General features: G+C 37.3%; 1 protein-coding gene across 12 annotated transcripts in view; it reads right to left on the bottom strand.

Moving 5' to 3' along the window:
* The window catches only part of Picalm (phosphatidylinositol binding clathrin assembly protein), a 92,940-nt gene that overhangs the window by 56,343 nt on the left and 16,019 nt on the right, over nucleotides 1-20,578 (bottom strand). For all 12 annotated transcript variants that reach the window (XM_052762230.1, XM_052762227.1, XM_052762225.1 and 9 more), the window contains exon 2: nucleotides 954-1,096. In XM_052762230.1, the coding sequence (XP_052618190.1) occupies nucleotides 954-1,096 (143 nt within the window). The remainder of the gene's footprint in view (nucleotides 1-953; nucleotides 1,097-20,578) is intronic.

Genomic DNA, 20,578 nt, shown 5'->3' on the forward strand with positions numbered 1-20,578 from the left:
CAGATGTCAGAAAACCATGATCTTCAGAAATCTAACAGGATAAGAAAGCCTTTCTCATCCCCTTGAGAACTATCTTGGGATGCATCTTTTCTTTCCAAATTACTAATATAGATTTATCTAGTTTCATTCAATTATTCCACAACAGCTTCATTAAATGTAACGTCACAAGTAAATAGAGCAGCTGAGAAACCCATTCAAGGTTAAGAACCAAACAGTGATTGATAGGCTGTCATGGAAAACAAGATGATTCTTTCCAGACAGAAAATCCATCAAGGCCTCTATGTAGGTCCTACTGGTTTACCCTTCTGAGCAGCAAAGGCACCAGGAACCCCTCTGTGATAATGAAGACATTCTTTATCAGTCCCTCTCAGCAAAACATCACTTTAGTACTCAACAGCATAATCCTCCACTAAGCAAAGTATTTCCAAAGACAACCACATGCAGTCAGACAGTAACTCAATGGGTAATGGTAATAATGATGATGACGATAATCAGGTAGATATGGACATAAAGTTTATAAATGAAGACTGTAAAAAACAGTGCTGCTTATGGAACCTAATGCTTGGAATTATCTCTGCTTCTTCATTTCATTATTGAAGTCCTGTGTGCCCTGACCTACGTTCTACTTTCAAGATTATTCACCATTTTTCTTCAAGTTGCAGAATCTAAGATTTTTATTTTTGGCCATACAACTTGCTCTTTTTATCTACATTCAGCTGCAGGAGTAATCATCGAAGTTTCAATGAGCAAAGCAAGTTAAATAATCAGCAATCATATCAATATACTTGTCAGTTTTTGACATACTTATCAAGTTTTTCCTGGGCTAGCAAGATGTCTCAGCATGTACACTTGGATGCCCTGTAAGCCTGATGACTTGAGTTTGACCCCTGAAGCCCAACCTCCCACCCCACACAATAATAAATAAAATACTTTTTAAAAACAGTTATTCTTACCTCATTTCCATACACCATCAAATGATGAGTTGTAATGAGTGATTTGAAGACCACCACCCAACTACTGTTAGTAGTTCTTTCAAATAAACTGTCTGCCAACTGTGGGATGTTCACATTCATCTCATTTGTACACTGAATTAGGTCTGTAATTTAAAAAGAAAAAGGTTAATTTATTCTCTCATTTTGATTTACTGCTAGTGCAGTAACAAGTATAAAAAAAAATCTAACAAAGTAGAACAACAGTTTGGACAAACTGTTAAAATTCTTTCAGGAGGGCTGGCAGGATGGCTCAGCAGGTAAGGGCACTTGTTACCAAGCCTGATAAGCCAAGTTTAAAACCCAGGACCCAAAGAGTGTGAGGGAGTTGGACCGACCTAACTACCTACCTACCTACCTACACACACACACACACACACACACACACACACACACACACACACACAGACACGTTCAATCTTATGTGGCATGCACATTTGCACATATACACAATACAATTAACTGGTAATAAATAAATTCATAGAGAGTAATTCAGAGTAGTACTTGTTAGTCTTACATAAATGATCAGTATCAGAATATTAAGTCAGCTCCCTTAGTGTTATTCAGCGTCAGAGGCCTTATTCATCTCAAAAGGAACTGCTCTGGAACACTAAGGAGTTACCACAGCCTTACTACCTATAACTTCGACGTTACAATTCTGGCTGTATTCATCACTTTAGAGTTAAATCTGTATGTTTTTCTTTTTAAAAAAAATCTATCAAAAGAAATCACATATCTAGAAGCTTGAGCAGGAAAAAGGCTGGTCTGCTCTATGGTGCTGTTTGTACTAGCAGGAAAGGAATAGACATGTCTGTGACAGGAGAAATCTTAAGTTTATGTAAACTATGGCTCATTCTTGTTCCCCCTCAATCCTACTGAGTTAACTCAGGTAGCCATTCTTATCAGCTAGCTAATTCTGACAAAAACTGAAAACATTCAAGTTTCCAAATTAAAAATAATTCATACTGCTAAAGTTTCAATTTTATTTATTTACTTATTTGTTTGCTTCTTTGAGGCAGGGTCTCTCCATGTAGCACTGGAATCCTGGAATTCATTATGTAGACCAGGCCTGGCCTCCAACTCACAGAGAACTCAACTGCCTGAGTGCTGAGATTAAGCATGTGCTACCATGTCTGGCCTAAGTTCCAATTTGATTTATTTCAAACGCAAACGCATTATTATAAAATAGTCTAGCACACAGCTACTTGAGTACCCAAAATAGAAAAAATAAAATTCTTACTGGACCTCAGAGTTTTACTTACAATCTGCTTTAAAATTTTTAGTGGCAAATTCAATATAGGGAATCCAAACTAAGACCCATTCTAGAGAATAGAAAGGTAGAGTCTGACATGATTTGTTTTACTTTTAAAATGTGTATAAAATATGTTATAACTACCCCTGACTGATTAATAATTCACTTTATTAATGACTGATTAATTGTTCACTTTAACTGTTTAATGGAAAATGACTCAACATGAATTCCGATGACCTAACTTGGCCTTGATTGCTTGCAAGAAATGACAATGTAACTAAGAATAGTTATTTGCTTGCAATTCTTTAAAAATGCTTACTTTAGTAGATCCAATTAGTAACATTTGCTAACAACTCAAGTAGCTACCCAAAGCCAATATGGCGTGAAGAACAAAGCCCCACAGAATGAAACAGAAGGCCTACAGAACAGTTGAATGACAAAAGTTTTAACAACTCAGATCAATTGTAACAAAAACAAAACAGTAAATTCAACTTGAGTGTGAAAGGTCTGGCTTCTGAGAATTTAAAAAAAAATGAAGGAATCCAATCTGCCTTCTCTGAACCTTCATACTATTTACACCTGTTCTATAGCACTGAATGCCTAATGCTTGCTTTATTCCAAACATAATCTGTTGGGCCAAAGCCTACCTAGGACTGCTTACTTCCTTGTTTAAAGAACGAGTCTCCCTATATAGCCAGGCTGGTTCTATTCATGATTCTCCTGCTTCAGCCTCCTATGACACCTGACTCTGGTCTGACCTGATTCTTAGTTTTAAGAAACTAAACTTCTGTCCCCACCCCCTTCCTCCTATTTAGCTTTATATCCTTAGATTTTTCTTCTATATCCTTCCATAAGCTACCTTGAGAAACTATTCAAGTTCTGAAATATAGTAAACTATTGTCTCAAAATATCATTAATTTATTTGTTTGGTGTTGTATGTGATTTGTGTATGTGTTCATGTGGATATGTGATCAAGTGCATACAATGTACATGCATGTGGGCATATGCATAGACCAGAGATCAATGCCAGGTGTCTTATCCATTGCTCTCCACATGTTTTGAGACAGGGTCTCTCACTGAACCTGTTTCAACTTGACTGGCTGGCCAGCAAGCCCTTGACATCTTCCTGCCTCTGTATTCCATCATTAGGGTAAAAGGTGCCCGCCTCTATGTCCAGCTATTTACAGAAGTGCTGGGAATCCAAATTCAGATCCTCATACTTGTACAGCAATCACTTTACCAACTGATCCATTTCCCCAACCCCTTGGGCATCTTTCTTTCTTTTTTCTTCTTCTTCTTCTTCTTCTTCTTCTTCTTCTTCTTCTTCTTCTTCTTCTTCTTCTTCTTCTTCTTCTTCTTTTTTTGTTTGTTTTTTTGAGACAGGGTTTCTCTGTGTAGCTTTGCACCTGTTCTGGAACTCACACTGTAGCCCAGGCTGGCCTCACAGAGATCCGCCTGCCTCTGCCTCCAGAGTGATAGGATTAAAGGTGTGCACCACTGCCCGGGTGCCCCCCTTGGGCATCTTTTTATTTCCAAAGTTAAACCTGTCATCAAACTGCCCAAAAGTATTCCTCCTACCTCTTCTCTCTGCATCTGTTAATAGAGATATACATTCTACACATCAGTATGTCAAGCTTTCTCATCCCATCTTCGAAACCTCAGAAAAGTCTACCTCTTTTTATCTCAGTTGGAGACTCTGAATCCTCAATCTGAAATTGGGAAGGGGGCTACCACAATGTCTGAGGAATGCTGTCAGTATGACTATCAAAGTGGGAGATGAACTATTCTGCAAAGCATAACCAATACCCCCACCACAACTAAGACTGCCAATAATGAAGGATGCTCTTCTCCCAGATACTTGCTTTTTTACTTTCTTTCTATAAATCTTTGCTGAAATTGTCACATTTATCAGATAAACTTCTTTATTAATTCATCTTAACAAATACTTAGGGCACTTCTGTAACTCCATGCCATCATTACCTACTCCACTATACACTTGTTACTACTTAACTCACCTCAATTTGTTTACTATCTCTAAACTCTTCATTTTTGTGTGGAAAGAGTTGCTTTGTGCTCTACTATTTCCCTAGAGGCCTGAAACAATGCCACGCATATACAACACTCACTCATATTTCTTAAACAAATACACTCATATTGGTATGTATTTGTACACTTTCTTTTTTGAAAGTGTACTTATTTGGCCCAGGTTCACCTGACATTCCATGTAGATCAGGCTGGCCTCCAACTTTCTGCCTGTCTCCTAAGTACTGGGAATTACAGGCATACCCTGGATATATATTTAACTTTAAGAAAACACCTAACTGGGCACAGTAGTCCAGGCAGGAGGGCTGTCACAAGATCAAGGCTGGCTACATAGAGAAGTTAAGGCCAGTCTGAGCTAGTGTGAGACCCTATCTCAAAAAACAAACAACAACAACAACAAAAAAAAAATAGGCAAAGAGAAAGGGGAAAAAGGGGGAGATAGGCAATATGGGAGAAAAAGGAAGGAAGGAGACAGGATGAATCCATCCACCTAAAATAGTGTTTCTTCGTTATATTAAACCAACAGGTTACAGCTACTTGATCACCCAAATCCATAATGTACAATTTTCAAATTTCAAGGTTTCACTAACAAGTTTTCACTATAACCCTTATGAAATCTGCTTGGCTTAGAAGCAACCACACGGAAAGAACACCAGAGGCTGCAAGGTAATATTTCACATACAACAAAACAAGAAAAATGAAGTAAGAATTCATGATAAGATTATATATCACAACAGACCAAATGCAACACTAAAGTGATACAACTATTATTAAGGTGAGGAACTGTATAAACTACTGTATTTCTCCACAGTTCCTTAATTCAGCCAGTCACTCTCTTCACACAGGTAATTCTTCTCTATGAAATTTCCACCTAATGGCACCAATTATGAAAGGAAAATGCTTTTTCTACCTGTAACTAATCAAAAGCAAACTTTCTAACAAAACTCTCATTTTTGAGAATTTCAATGGCTATTACTTATCCCACTCTGAATCCAGGATTCACTGAGTGGGGCTGTTGTTGTTGTTGTTGTTGGTGGTGGTGGTGTGGTGTGGGGTGTGTGTGTTTAGACAGGATCTTACTGTGTATCCCTGGCTGGCCTGGAACTTCCTATGTAAATCAAGCAGACCTCCAACTCCCAGAAACCCACCTTCCTCTGTCTCCCAAGTGCTGGAATTAAAGGCATTTGTCAACCATGCACAGTCCCAGGAGATATATTTCTTGAAAACAAAAACTCTATAACAAAGCTGACGTGCATGTCAAATTTCTGAAAATTTACCTCAAGAACATAAAAACTGAAGTCCTTCATCAACATTTCATTAACAATTTCCAAATCCCCACACTCAAAAACTAAAAACAACAACAAAGCAGCGTGTAGGTTCAGATAATGAGAATTTCTAGAATTAATGTCATGAAGAAAATTCACAGCAGTGAATAACTACTTTTCTCACAGAAAGTTGATGGAATCATCAATTACCAAACAAAATGTTCTTGCCTTTATTATTAATACATTCCCCCAACTTGTAACTAGAATTAGCATCTGAGAAACCAGACACTAGTTCTATTTGTATAGACCAGTCTCTTGTAAGGAGGTCACAGGAACTAAGTGACACATTTATGTCTAGAACAAAGTCGTTGTAAATGATAAGGACATTTAAAAAACGTAGAAAGGATGCTCAAGAACTTTAAGAGACAAGGACACACTATGTAGCCCAAGAGAATCTTAAACTCATAATTTGCCTGCCTCAGTATCCCAAACACTGAGATTATACATGTGTATTATCATGCCCAGAAGCAACTACTCAATTTAAAACAAGTCCTAAATTATAACTACTTAACAACAAAAGAAAAATAGTATAAACATAAAACAACAGTTCTGTATTTTTCAGAATGTATAAAAAAATTTGAACAGTTACCAAATGGTTTAATCCATCTTATAACCAAATTTCTAGCCCAAGGCCACCAGCCTAATTAGACTTCCCTACACCAACCTCAGAAACCTAAGCAAAGACATTTAGTATTCACATCTTCAGTAAGTCAGGCAGCTCAGTCAGTGGCATTCAAAATTGAAATGCAAAGGTCTTGAGTTTCCATGTTTTTAAAAAAAAAAAAAAAAGCCACTCAGTGGACAGTATCAAAACAACTCTGGCTAACAAATTCTATTTTACAAACATATGTGAGACTGCCCAAAAACATGCCATATTTTTAAGAGTGATATAGAATAGTCATTTGGCAAATGTTGTTATCACTTCCAGAAAAGTTAAGTTTAAAAGATAACCTCTTTGTTCCTTCAGGTTTTTGTCTGTTGCCAGGAGGAAAATTAAGTGGTGAATTAAATGACACTTTACATCCCCAAACTTTGCAACTTTTTGTGGGTGGGAGTACAAATAAATGGAACAATGCTCACCCAGAATAACAACTTGGGATAAGAAACAGCTTCTGGAATTTTGATATAAAAAGTAGCAGAACATGCATGCCTTTAATCCTAGCACCTGGGAGGCAGAGGCAGGTGGATCTCTGAGTTCAAGGCCAGCCTGATCTACACAGGGAGTTCCAGGACAGCCAGGGCTACACAGAGAAATCCTGTCTCAAAAAAACAAAAACGACAACAAAAAGGGAACAGAACACGTTATCATATAGCAAAAATGAAGTATTTAGTAAATACAGAAGTTGCAATCAGACTTAAACCAAAGCGAATTATATATGTCAAGGGACATTTGCCCTAGTCTTAAGTGTCAAATGTTTGAAAATATCCTAATAGCACTATTTCCTACACATCTAGCTCTTCTGAAAGGGATCACAAAGCATGTAACTGCTAAAACATTATGTTTAAAGTTTGGAATTCCATACAAGAATACAGTGTGTATTTTCATATAACTTCCATTAGAATTTAAATATATACTTGCTAAGCCTGTCACGATGGCACATACCTATATTCACCAGGGTAACCAGAGCAAGAGATTTATGAGTTGAAGCTAGCCTGAGTTACACAGTGAGATCAAGGCTCCCCTGACTACATGTGAGACCGTCTCAAAAGCAAAAACATTATTTATACAGGCAAATTTATGCCTTAGGAAATCAATCTAACAATCTACCAGACTTTAGGGTAATAACAAGGTAATGGCTCTTAAAAAGATAGGCTGCACAACACTCAGTACAGACTAAGTACTGAGCTAAGTAGAAATGGAAAGAAGGGGAGATTCGAGGTATTAAAAAGACAAAATAACCAGATGACTTGGGTAAAAAATACTAGGAAGCTAAGGATCATAATTCACAATGTAGTAGACATGCCTAATTATACAGAATTAGTTAATTAAAAGGTAACACAGTCTCATAATGAAAAAATAATAAAAATATGACCAAAAAAAAAAAGCTGTCTGGGGAAAAACAGTCTACCCATTTTTAAGCAAAAGCCCCAGAGAAGAAACACTAATAACATGCAGTAAGAACGCATACTTCAGTTATGTATTTGCTGATATACACTGTATTTGCCCAAATACAGAGATACAAAAGAACTGACCTACAGCAGTGGTTCTCAACCTTCCAAACACTGTGACCCTTTAATACAGTTTCTCATGTTGTGGTGACCCCCAACCATAAAATTATTTCATTCCTACTTCATAACTATAATTTTGCTAATGTTATAAATTGTAAATACCTGATATGTAGGATATCTGCTATGGGTCCCTTGTGGTTGAGAACCCCTGTCTACAGTGTTGACACATGGAATCAAGGCTAACATATAAGAGTTATGCCAGTACCTGTGTGATCTCTGGGATTACAACAAACACTCCTCATGTCTCCTCTGTGTGTGTGTGTGTGTGTGTGTGAGAGAGAGAGAGAGAGAGAGAGAGAGAGAGAGAGAGAGAGAGAGAGAAATGCTGTACTACTTACATAAGACCCTTTGAAACTTATGTCCAATGGCAGAAAAGACAAACTTGACAGGAAACAGCATGTGAGGCAAAGGTAGGAAAAAACAAGATTTCCATTGTTTAAGAGCAATTTAGTCCAGTGTGGTGATGCACTTCATTAATCCTAGCACATAGAAGAGGGCAGAGGCAGGTGCATCTCTGAGTTCGAGGCCAGCTTTGTCTATATCAAGTTACAGGGATAGCCAAGGCTGCATAGAGAGACCCAGTCTCAAACAAACAGTACATAATGTGAAGGATACTACTCAATGATTAGGTCAGTATTTTGAACTCAATTCAATTTTCACAATGGCAGCCCTAAGGAATCTCTAGACCCCACAGTTAAAATAAGGCAGTCCTATCTTAGAAAGAAAATAAAATCTTAATTGTAGGTAAAACATAAGTCTGTTAGCACAAAGTAGGTATGCTATTTCTGTCACTGTGTTCTCAAAATGAACAGGATAAGAAGAATTAAGTGCTTTTTTTGCCAAGATGGCGCCGAAAGTGAAGAAGGAAGCTCATGCCCCTCCCCAAAGCCGAAGCCAAAGTGAAGGCCTTGAAAACCAAGAAGGCAGTGCTGAAAGGCGTCCACAACCACAAAAAAAAAAAAAAGATCCGCATGTCACCCACCTTCTGGTGGCCCAAGACCCTGTGGCTCCGGAAGCAGCCCAAATGTCCTAGAAAAAGCGTGCCCAGGAGAAACAAGCTTGACCACTATGCCATCATCAAATTCCCCTGACCACTGAGTGAACCAGAAAGAAGACAGAAGACAACAACACACTTGTGCTCATTGTGGATGTCAAGGCCAGCAAGCACCAGATCAAACAGGCTGGGAAGAAACTCTATGACATTGATGTGGCCAAAGTCAACACCCTCATAAGGCCTAAAGGAGAGAAGAAGGGTATGTTAGGTTGACTCCTGACTATGATGCTCTGGATGTTGCCAACAAAATTGGGATCATCTAAAGTGAGTCCAGCTGGTTAATTCTAAACATACTTTTTCATTATTAAAAAAAAAGAATTAACAGGTAATTCTACAATTGTGTAATAGACATTATATTTATCCTGCTAATTAATAAAGCTCCTCAATCCTTTTAATTAATTGTTATAGCTTCTATACAGAAATAACCTTTCTCCCTAAGATCTTTTTAATAGAAAAATTACTGTGAAATTTCTGCAAATTCTCTTATCTGCTTCTATATGGGTTTTTTTGGTTTTGTTTTGGTTTAGTTTTTAGTTTTGAGACAGGGTTTCTCTGATTAACCCTGGCTGTCCTGAAACTTGCTCCATAGTCCAGGCTAGCCTCGAACTCAAAGAGATCTGCCAGTCTCTGCCTCCAAGTGCTGAGATTAAAGGCGTGTGCCCCACCACTTCTATGTTATTTTAAACAAAATTCTTTTTTAAAAGAATGCATTAACAAGATAGACCTCCCTCAGTGCAAGTTTCAGCTTTCAGAAAATACTAAAGGCAAATTAAAGAAAACTATTTTAGAAAAAGAATGTAAAAAACTGAATACAGATGCAGTAAATATACTACACAACCTCAAGTAATACGGATTGTAAGAGCACTATGGGAAAAAAAAGCAATTAAATTACCTTGAAGAGATTGAGGCCATACACGAGGACCAAACAAAAAAGGCTTAATATTAGAAGAATGGATCTGGGAATTTTCAATTACATTTATCATGTGCACGCACACGTATGTGATACACTTATTCAAGGCAAATAGCTATATACAAAGTCAAGAACATGTAATTGCTCTCTTAAAATGAGGTTTTGGAGGGTAAAGATAAATAGTCTTGCATTGTGTCCATTGTTATCCATATGTATGGGACTCACATAGAACCCAGGAGAAATAAGAGGTTACTGAAAGTGGGAACATGTTTTCCCTGACTCCCTGTATGCATCACAATTATAACACCACATCTCAGTGAAGTATGTGTGCATTTCTCTTCTAAAACTGAGCTGAGCAGAAGCAGCACTGTCTTCCTCGTTGTGTTGCCAGCATCAAACACAATATGCCCTGAAGGAAATTACTATATGAGGATTGTGGTGTGGTTCAGTGAGAGTGCTTGCCTATAACTTAGGCCCTGGATTCCAGCAACTCAAAGAAGAAGTGAAGTACAACACAGAAGATGTATGCACAAAGTAGCAATCCTCTACTTAAGCAGCCTAAGCTTTGGTGCAGTGATGATCTGTAAGAACTGTGTTAGCGGGCTGGAGAGATGGCTCAGCAGTTAAGAGTACTGGCTGTTCTTCCAGAGGTCCTGAGTTCAATTCCCAGCAACCACATGGTGGCTCACAACCATCTGTAATGAGATCTGGTGCCCTCTTCTGGCCTGCAGGGATACATGCAGACAGAGCACTGTATACATAATAAATAAATAAATCTTTAAAAAAAAAAAAAAAAGAACTGTGTTAGCAACTTAGCAAGCATCTGTCACATTTTTAGTACTCCACATACCTATCCTGTCACTACAGTGACACAGTATAAAACACCTTATATACAAAGCCTCCATCTCAACACTAGGACACAGGAAATGCTTCCCAAAAAGGTATCTAGTTGAGAACTGACTGCTCTCTCTCTCATCTGGAGCAGAGAAAAGCAGAATTCAAATGAACACTTAAAGAAGCATTCAGATGGAGACAGGTGCACAAAGCCACCCCTGAGATATTACACACCAAGAGCTGGCCAATCACAGATGGACATAAGCCAAATTATATTAAGAGTGGAAAATAAATTATTTTAGTTAATGGAGAGTCATTGTGTTATTGCCTTAAATTTTAAAATTGAAACAGAAACACTTTCTTCAAATCAGCTTAACTTACTGTCTCTTAAAATTATCCCTTATAATTTCACAGGTTTTTTTGCTTACTGATCTATCATAAATACAGAAAAAAAATCTTAAAAGCAAAAGGTTTGTTATGAAGATGCTTTAGAGAAAAACATGTATTTTCAAAATATTAAGTATCCAGTGATTATATACTTAATTCAAAGTCCCTGTCCTCACATTATCAAAATGCTTCTGATTACTATGTGAACACTTTTTTAAAAGATTTATTTTTTTATTTAATGTAGATGAATGCTCTCTCTGCCTGTGGCAGAAGAGGGCATCAGATCCCACTATAGATGGGTGTGAGCCACCATGTGGTTGCTGTGACTTGAACTCAGGACCTCTGGAAGAGCAGACAGTGCTCTCAACTTCTGAGCCATCTCTGCAGTCTTAATAAGCCCCCCTGAGCTTCTCCCTTGTGTTCTGGTGAACTCTGCATTCCTACCACTGGGTGGCAGACTGACCAGAGAAACAACAGACACTGGCAGGAAGAGTACAGGCTCATGAATATGAGCTCAATTTTATATGTACTTTAAAGTACTGATTTTCAAATCTACATGCCCCTGCCCCAAATTATAAATAAGAACTGCACAGAATCCTTATTTTTGGCAAGTACTGCCTCAAAAGACTTCCATGCCAATTTTCAATTTATCAGAAAATGCAAGATCAAACATTAAGAGTAAAAACCCATCACTTAATTTAAGAATTTAAAAATATTTATTTAACTTGAACAGGAAACCAAAATGAAAGCATTAAAGTGATATAAGATCAAATAATAATAATAATAAATCATGGTAAAGCAAAAGGTGTTTTCCTCTCTTCTTTGAAGATCTGAAGTTTCAGAATTACAATCTCTCCTACAGGAAAGAAAATATTTTAAATATCAAACAGTATAAAATTCAAATTTTATGTCAAATTACAAAGTTATTATATTCTAAAATCTCACTAGTAACTCTATCTGATGACAGAGATACTAATTCCAGGATTCTCAAAAGCAGTCCCGTATGGAAACAGGAATTTACAAAGACCAACTTGCTAGGCATACTGAAGTCTATTAGCAATACAGCTCCTGTAGAGTGACCAGGCTCCAGGAAATGACCACACCCAGAAATAATATATGCAGAGTACAAATTGGACTCAACTGGTTATTTAAAAGAAAAAAAGGACATGAAATTGGGAGAAATGGACAAATATAACCCAAATACATTATATAAAATTCCCAAAGAATTAATAAAAATATTCCATTGAAAGTACATTATGAGTACTATACTTACCTCCACCAGAGCTCTAAACTGGAATAGTGTAGGGGTGGCATGTAGAAATTCTTTCAATTTAGAAAGATTTCTCCCAAATCCCAACAAGACCAATAAATGGGAAGCAGAGTTTGAGAATCTCTGCAAACACAGATCAGAGTACTGTAAAAATTTTAAAAGTGTCTGAAGATGTATGTGGAATTGGGTCAATTTAGAGAAAACCATGTTCTAAAATGTGAATAACCAAGTGTCCTGGTTTCTACCTGTCCCTATGCTGTATTCTCCCTTACAAGTGAACCAATTGGGACAAAAATTATGCCACCCTAGTTATCACTTAACCTAGTAAAAGTTCACAAGTAGCTAAGGAGTTGATATACCACCAACCCATCCTGGGTACTTGTAGTTTTCTGTCCTCGAGTGCTGTATTTTGGGTTTTCCCTAGCCTTCCTAAAACACTAACACGATTCTTCATTGCACCTACTTTGTCCTCTCCCCCTACCCACTAACATATTTCACCTTAGTCGCTGAACCATTTTTTTTTTTTTAAAAAAGCACTGTCTGAAAATCATCTAATCTACTAACAAAGTACCAGGCAAATGATGAATGTTTCTTCTCAGAGTTGGGGAGTTGGAAATACTAGAATTTTTACATTTATGTCCAAAAATATTTTACACTTTAAAAAAAAAATCAGAACAAACCAAATCTGTTACAAGCCTATAATGTAAGCACTTGGGAGGCAGAGGGAGAATTATTGAAAGTTCCAAGCTGGCTTGAGCTATACAGTAAAAACCACAACAAAACAAGACTGTTTCATTTAAATAAGTCAGAAGCATCCGTTTCTCTGTAAAATAAATGTCAGGAATCTATTTCCTATCTTGTACAATGTGAACACTGTACTTGGTAGATGTGCTCATATGATATAAACATATATGGATTCAGAGGTGATGCCCATCTCCCCACTTGAGAGTTCCAGGAAGGAAGAGTGGAACCAGCAAAGGCTCTTTCCTGTGCCCAGATCTGTAATTTTCTAATGTCCAAGCCCATATAAGCAGGGAATCAAAGGACTTCCCACATCTAACAATTTAATCTGCCTATTCAGAAACAGTGCTGGATTAATTTGCTTCTCTGACCCTCTCCCTCACCCAGAAAGCACAAACACTAGTCCATGTCCCCAATGCAACCAGGAAAATGAAAATACATGGTCTACCTTCCAGAAGCTTTGCAAACCTCAGAAGAAACAGAAATCCGCCTATTCTACAAATATTCACTGTATAGAATAACTGACCAAATAATTTCTTAGGATTACAGAAGAGTAGACAAACAAATCCTCTACCTCGGTGAGTTTATACATTGGTAGGGAAAGATAATCAGAAGTTTATTAGTGGGAGGAAGACAAATACATAGCAGCTGGCAGTATTTGCTAGAATTTCCTAGCACAGAGACAGGGGTCTGTCTGGAGGAGGCTGTTATTTTTACATGATAGTAATGAAGAGTCCTAATAAAGAGACTTAGATATCACAGCAAGTACTAGTGGGCCATGCCTATGGATGTCAACTCCACAGAGCAGGAAGCATAGTAGCATCCTATCTTTGCCAAGTGAAGTGACTCTTAACTGTATCTTCTTTACATGATTTTGCAAAGCCTCTAGATTTTTCAGACTGTAACCAAAAACATCGGAGTCTCAATTATTTGATACACATTTAATGTTCCTTAAGTGAGTCAAAATCAACACCAGCCATTTATTACACTTCATTAAGTGTTACTATACCTGTGGCAAGCAGGCACCAAGATCACTAGAATAGTAAAACTGACTTAAAAACACCTTTCAAAGTGCTGAAATGGCAGGTGCAGCTAGAAATTTGAAGCAGCAAATAGGCTATCTACATGGCTTTAAGTTTTGAACTAATGCTCTATAAGTGGAAAGCATGGGCAGTTTTAACACATTATTAAATCACTATAAAATAAAGCTAAAGTATTTTTCCTTATGAGTTTAAACGTGAACCTTTTGAATTTCTACAAAAGGTAATTAAACAGTGCAAAAATCTCTATCCTCACACATTTTATGACCACATTAAGTCCTCTGATTCTATGACCCATACCCACCACGCAGCATTAAAACTTTTTTTTTTTTCCTGAACAAATGCCTTTCTTCCTTTTCGGGTGGTGGTGGTGGTGGTGGTGGTTGAGATAGGGATTCTCTGTGTAACACTGGCTGTCCTGGAACTCACTATGTAGACCAAGCTAGCCTTGATCTTTCTAAAAAGGCATTTATCGTGTAAGGTATATCTGTCTTAAAAGCTGCCCAAATTAAGCTGATGAATACTTTTTAACTTAGAAATTCCATGAAAATGATACTCAAGTAATATGAACTAAAAGAAAAAATATACCTGCTTAAAAATCCAAGCCTTGATTATCAAAAGATATTTGTCGGAGTGAGGATAGACTCAGTTGAGTGTTTTCCTATTATGCACAAAGCCCTGGTTTTCCATCTATAGCACCACATAAACTAGACAGTGGTGTACATCTGTAATCCTAGCACTCTGAAAGTGGAAGCAAGAAGATCAGAAGTTGGAGACCAGCTTTGGTTACAAAGCAAGTTGAAAGCTAGCCTTGGCTACATGAGACCCTCAAACATTATCCTCCAAAAACCACTATGTAGGAGAGGGAGGATGAGACACTATTTTGCAATATATATATATATATATATATATATATATATATATATAAAATTTGATCACTGAAAATAATGTGTTATTTATCAATTCACTGTTTTAAAAAAATCAATCCACTATATTAGAGTAAGAAATTAGAGGACTCAGTATGTTTTTAAAAGTGGTACTACATTTCTTGTATTAAAATTAGAAAGATAGTAACATTTTGGACACTTGCTGGTAATTATGGGTTTGTCAGCTTCAACTGTCACTTAATACAAGACACCTTCATAAGCATGCTTCTGCTACTAAAATATCTGAAAATAAGGCTAGGAAAGGGGGCACACACCTTTATTTAATTCCAGCACTTGAGAGACAACAGGCAAGTATCCGTAATATCTGTGCAGCGACTCTGATCTACATAGTGAGCCCATGCCAGCCTGGGCTACCTAATGAAACCCTGTCTAGAAAGAAAGAAGGAGTGAGGGAGACAGTAAGAGGGAGGAAGAGAAGGAAAGGAGGAAGGGAGGGAGGAAGGCTGGCTGGCTGGCTAGCAATACATCATAATACTTCACTGGACTTTTATTTGGCTCATGTGTGTATCAACCACAGTAACAACTGCAGTAACGCTAATAATCAAGACCTCAAAATAAAAGCAGCTGCCTCTTTCATGTAAGTATCTGTAACCAAAAAGATGACACGTGTACAGTTTCAAAAACCAAATTCTATCTATGGATGACATTTGAAAAGTCTGTTAAGTTCCCAAAAGGATATTACGTTTCTTGTTGGCTTGTCATGAGGAAATAATGCCCTAAGTAGTACAGACAAGTAGCCACCTTTAAGAAAACTTAATCACCTTTCTATCGTCATTCTACAATATCAATATTTAACTAATTTCCAGAGTAATTTTGTCAAAGGATCCTCAAATAAATCTTCTGCTCAACTATATGCCACTACGGGGATACTACTTCTCCAGTTGAGCCTTCCTTAACTTGACAGACACTGGAGTACTGGAACCAGCTTATTCTTCAATGCTGCTGTCAGACACCTTTTAGAATGACTAGAATTGGCAAGCATGGAGGTGTCTATTTTTAGAGCTTCCTGTGACATCGTCCTTTAAACCTCATCTTCCCTGTTAGAAGTCTTTGGACTCTCACTTAATAGTCTGTCCTAAGTGCTACTCCATCTCTGCTTCAATAGTAATGAAGACATAATTTCACCATCCTTAACGCTCTGCTCTAGGCTCTCCTAACTCTTCCAAGTACATGCCATTCATCTCACAGGACATGACTGTACTATGTAACAGGACTGTAACATACCAAAATGAGTGAAAGAGCTAGAATCAAATTCTAAATTCACTCTTACCATTATGTCTTCAGCTATCTCAGCCATTCAGTTTCTTCTTTTTATTTGTTTTGAAATAAGGTCTGATGCAACCAAAGCTAATCTCAAACTGATTCTATTTAGCCTAGGGTAACCCTGAGTTCCTGATCTTCCTCTCCCTCTGAAGTACTAGGATTACAGGTGTGCTCTGTGGCTGCCTTAATCACTGAATTTCAATATCTATATTTAAAAAATAAGAAATTAGTATTTAATTTTCACAACATCCCTGCTTAATTATCAAGATCTATTCTGATTATTTCACAAGCTTTAAAGCACCATTACAAATTAATATAGTTTTTATTTAGCCTATTTTATTACCTAGTTTCCCCTCATTTTCATGTAATATTATCAAATCCAGTAGCTCTTGCAAAACCTTCTCTAAGGCCCAATTTTTTTTCACCAACAAAGGAATGCTTAAATGGGTACTTGCAAAAATAGCAAAATATTTACACATATGGTCTCTTCACATAATTATTATTTCACATCCTAGTCTTCTGATTATTACAAAGCTTATGACAAAGCAAGAGAAGCTGTTATCTCCACTGTACCATTTTAAATACATGCCTAACTAGAGTGAAAAACAGTAGTAGCTATGGTAGAATTAGAATCTTCAAACAATAATCTTCCCACTCCAAAGACGAAGGGAAACACATTCATATTCAGATCCCCCAATAATAAGTGGTGTAAGACTCCTTATCATCTTCCCTAATTATCCTAAAATCCATATGTTCTGTTTAACTCTCACAAACCTAATTTCTAGTATAGGCAGTAACTACAATTTTGGTTTAATTTAACCTGTGTGTTGGCATCATCTTCATTCTGACTACAATGAACTAAAATAAAGAAGGTGGCATATTATTCAACCCAAGTTCAGAGGACACATTTTAAAAGCTTTATGTATTTCCCATCTCCAAATGACTCAGAAACTCTAAGACTTAATTTACAAGTTTAAGAAAATCATAAATACCAGAACAAACTCAACTCAGCAGATACTAAGAGAAAGGATGTTTTATGGTACAGAATCAATGGAACTCTCCCTGTATAGCAGCTTCAAGTCAAGACACTGCATCCTCAGCTGCTCTAGAAAGCTTTCAAACTCTGCCGGTTGCAACTCCCAAGTAATTTCTAAATCAGCACCTACCCTTTATTACCACTCAGTTCTGTTATGCAGTGATTCTGGGACAGGCTACAAAAACTATCCACAAGTAATACCGTGGTTCACTACAAGTCAGTATGTGTGTGTGTGTGTGTGTGTGTGTGTGTGTGTGTGTGTGTGTGTGTGTGTGTGTATGTCTCTCTCTCTCTCTCTCTCTCTCTCTCTCTCTCTCTCTCTCACACACACACACACACACACACACACACACACACACACACACACACACATACCCTAAACAATTTGCAAAAACAAAATGAAACCAAAATTAAATGGGAGACTGAGTGTACAAAATTTAAAACCCTGAAGTAAACTTAATACCTGACATATATTCCAAATCAGCTAATGACAAGTACATAGTGCCATAAAGAAAAGTTACGAAGGCTGAGCTTAGTGACATATGCCTGTAAACCCAGGGTTAGGGAAGCAGAGGCAGGATAGCCACAATTTCCAGAACAACCTAACCTAGTATGAATAATAAATTCCAGGCTATCTAAGAATGAGATCATGTCTTAAAAAACAAACAACAACAACAAAAACTGTTTAAAGAAAAATAAACAAGAAAACATTGCTTTCTAACCCTTAACTTTTTGTCATCACAAAGCTGGTTTTTGTCTCCAAAGAAAATGTACAAACAGGGAGGATAAAATGGACATACCTTCCAATTCTGAAAGCTTTGGGGAAAAAAAATGACACCACAGTAACAAACAGGCCAGGCATGGACACAAACCTGTAATCCCAGGGCTTAAGCGGCTGAGTCAGGAGCACTGCCAAAGAGTTGAAGGTCACTTGGGTTGCATAGTGAGTCCAGACCAGCCTGTGCTCCATTAGAAGACCGTGTCTCAAGCTCCAAATAAGCAAACCAGAACTACATGAGACTCTATCTCAAGAAGAGAAAAGTAATCTCCAGTACAGTCACTGTCCTTAAAAATCAAAGCCCAAATTCCCCTAGGCAGCTCACCTGAAATAATGTTAGCAACTACAATCTGAAATCAGTTTCCTAGTCTAACCTCAAAGAAATGCTACCAAAATCTTCCTTCCCAAAGATATAAGCTGAAAACAAACTAGGAACAAACAAATGTTGGAAGGCAAATTTTCTAGGTGTAACACATATTCAACATAATTAAAGATTATAAACTATACCAGTAAGTTGTTTAATGTTCAGTCACTAGAGGACTCAAAACAAACAAACACACACCAAGGGGAAGAGGAAATAAGTCAACTAAAAACTAGCTGTACTATCTGCCTCCTAACATCATAGGCAGCAGCACATCAATCTCATAACAGCCAGCAGAACATGCACCGCCTAGTGAACACAAACTCCTTTCTCTTCTGCCAGCAGTTATCACAGGTACAGAGATTTCAGTGCAAACCTCTGCAAGCAATTATACATTTTTTGAAAATGTACCCTTGAATTCTGGGATTATTAAGAACATATATGCAATTTCTTGATGTACAACATACACACACGTGTGTGTTGTTGTTTATTTTTTACCCTTTGGCTCTTTTGGGAGGCCTGCCACCCAGCTCACAAATAAATCACACATGGAGGTTTATTCTTAATTATGAATGCCCAGCCTTAGCTTGGCTTGTTGCTAGCCAGCTTAACTTAAATTAGCCCGTTCTAGCTTTTGCCTCTAGGCTTTTACCTTTCTCTATTCCTGTCTACCTTTTCTTTCCTTCTTACTCTGCAGCTTGCTGGGTAGCTTCGGTGGCTAGCCCCTGGGTCCTCCTCCTCCTCCTCTGGCTACTTCTTCCTCTCAGATTTCTCCTTCTATATATTCTCCCTGCCTGCCAGCCCCACCTATCCTTTTTCCTGCCTCTCCATTGGCCATTCAGTTCTTTATTAGACCATCATCATGTGTTTCAGACAGGCACAGTAACACAGCTTCTAAACAAATGCAACATAAACGAAAGTAACATACCTTAAAATAATATTCTCCAACACATGTGCACACGCACACACACAACGCAGCAGTAGCAGTCCTTCCAACAAGCAAACTAAAGATTCTTAGTAACAAATTTTATATTCCTATAGTTATATTAAAATAAAATAAAGCATAAAAATAAGGTTAATGCAATAATCTATACTCCATCACTTAACTAATTCTAAGCTGTTACTCTCTCTTAAAGACAGTACAAGGTGATGGGTTAATGATGCTTCTAATATACTTTCAAGTGTTCTATTATGATAAAGCCAAAAAAATACAGGACAATTAATCATTGTAGATCATTTAATCTATGAAAATAGTTACAAGCATTGCTACTACCACCTTTTTTTTTAACCTTTTCCTAATACCAAAATCATATTTCTGGTATGAACTATCTGAACTGATAAGTGAATCAACTTAAGATCAATATCACACTTGAATACTTTCAACATTAATTGAAACATTAATTCTATCCATGAACAAATTAGCAATTAAAAACTGCAGACTGAAGAGTTCACTAGCTCAGCATCATGGATTCATGTCGTCATCAAAAGCATATTAAAAGAAGCTGTGGTGAGGCACTCCTATAAACCCAGCACTCAAGGTGGAGGTAGGAAGATCAGGAATTCAATGTTAGCCTCCAGCTCCATGAGAACCTCTCTCAAAAACAAAACACAAGCGTAAAAGACATTAAATACTTACTGAAAATACTTTTATACAATAGGCATGAGTATTCAGAAGTAAATAGAACAGTCTCTATTTTCAGGAATAGGTGCTTTAAGTACAAAAAAAATAAAAACACCCCAGCAGAGGCAAGGGGTACAATCTTATTGCAATTGCTATGGCTGGTCAAGTGTGGCCCAGCTGGGATTGGGAAGCCCTGTTCTTCACCAAACAAATGAATCCAATCTAATGCATGAACAGAGAGCCTTTGACAAGCCAGGTGACTGAAATAAGATCTTACAAAGCAAACATGAGATGTGTTTAAAGAGGCTACAGGAAGACTTTTATCATCAAATATTTTCACTTTACTTGAATATCTTCAATAAAGGTACAAGAAATTTCACAATTTGTTAGCCATTTTTTTCCTTCAACAAAATCACATAAAAAAAATGCCATCTCTCCCTGCCAATAGTAGCAAGATATACAAGCTCTAATTGTTTTTTAAGTAATAATACACCAGCA

Source organism: Peromyscus californicus, unplaced genomic scaffold, assembly GCF_007827085.1.
Source record: "Peromyscus californicus insignis strain IS unplaced genomic scaffold, ASM782708v3 Scaffold_4__1_contigs__length_199733344, whole genome shotgun sequence".
Lineage (NCBI taxonomy): Eukaryota > Metazoa > Chordata > Mammalia > Rodentia > Cricetidae > Peromyscus > Peromyscus californicus.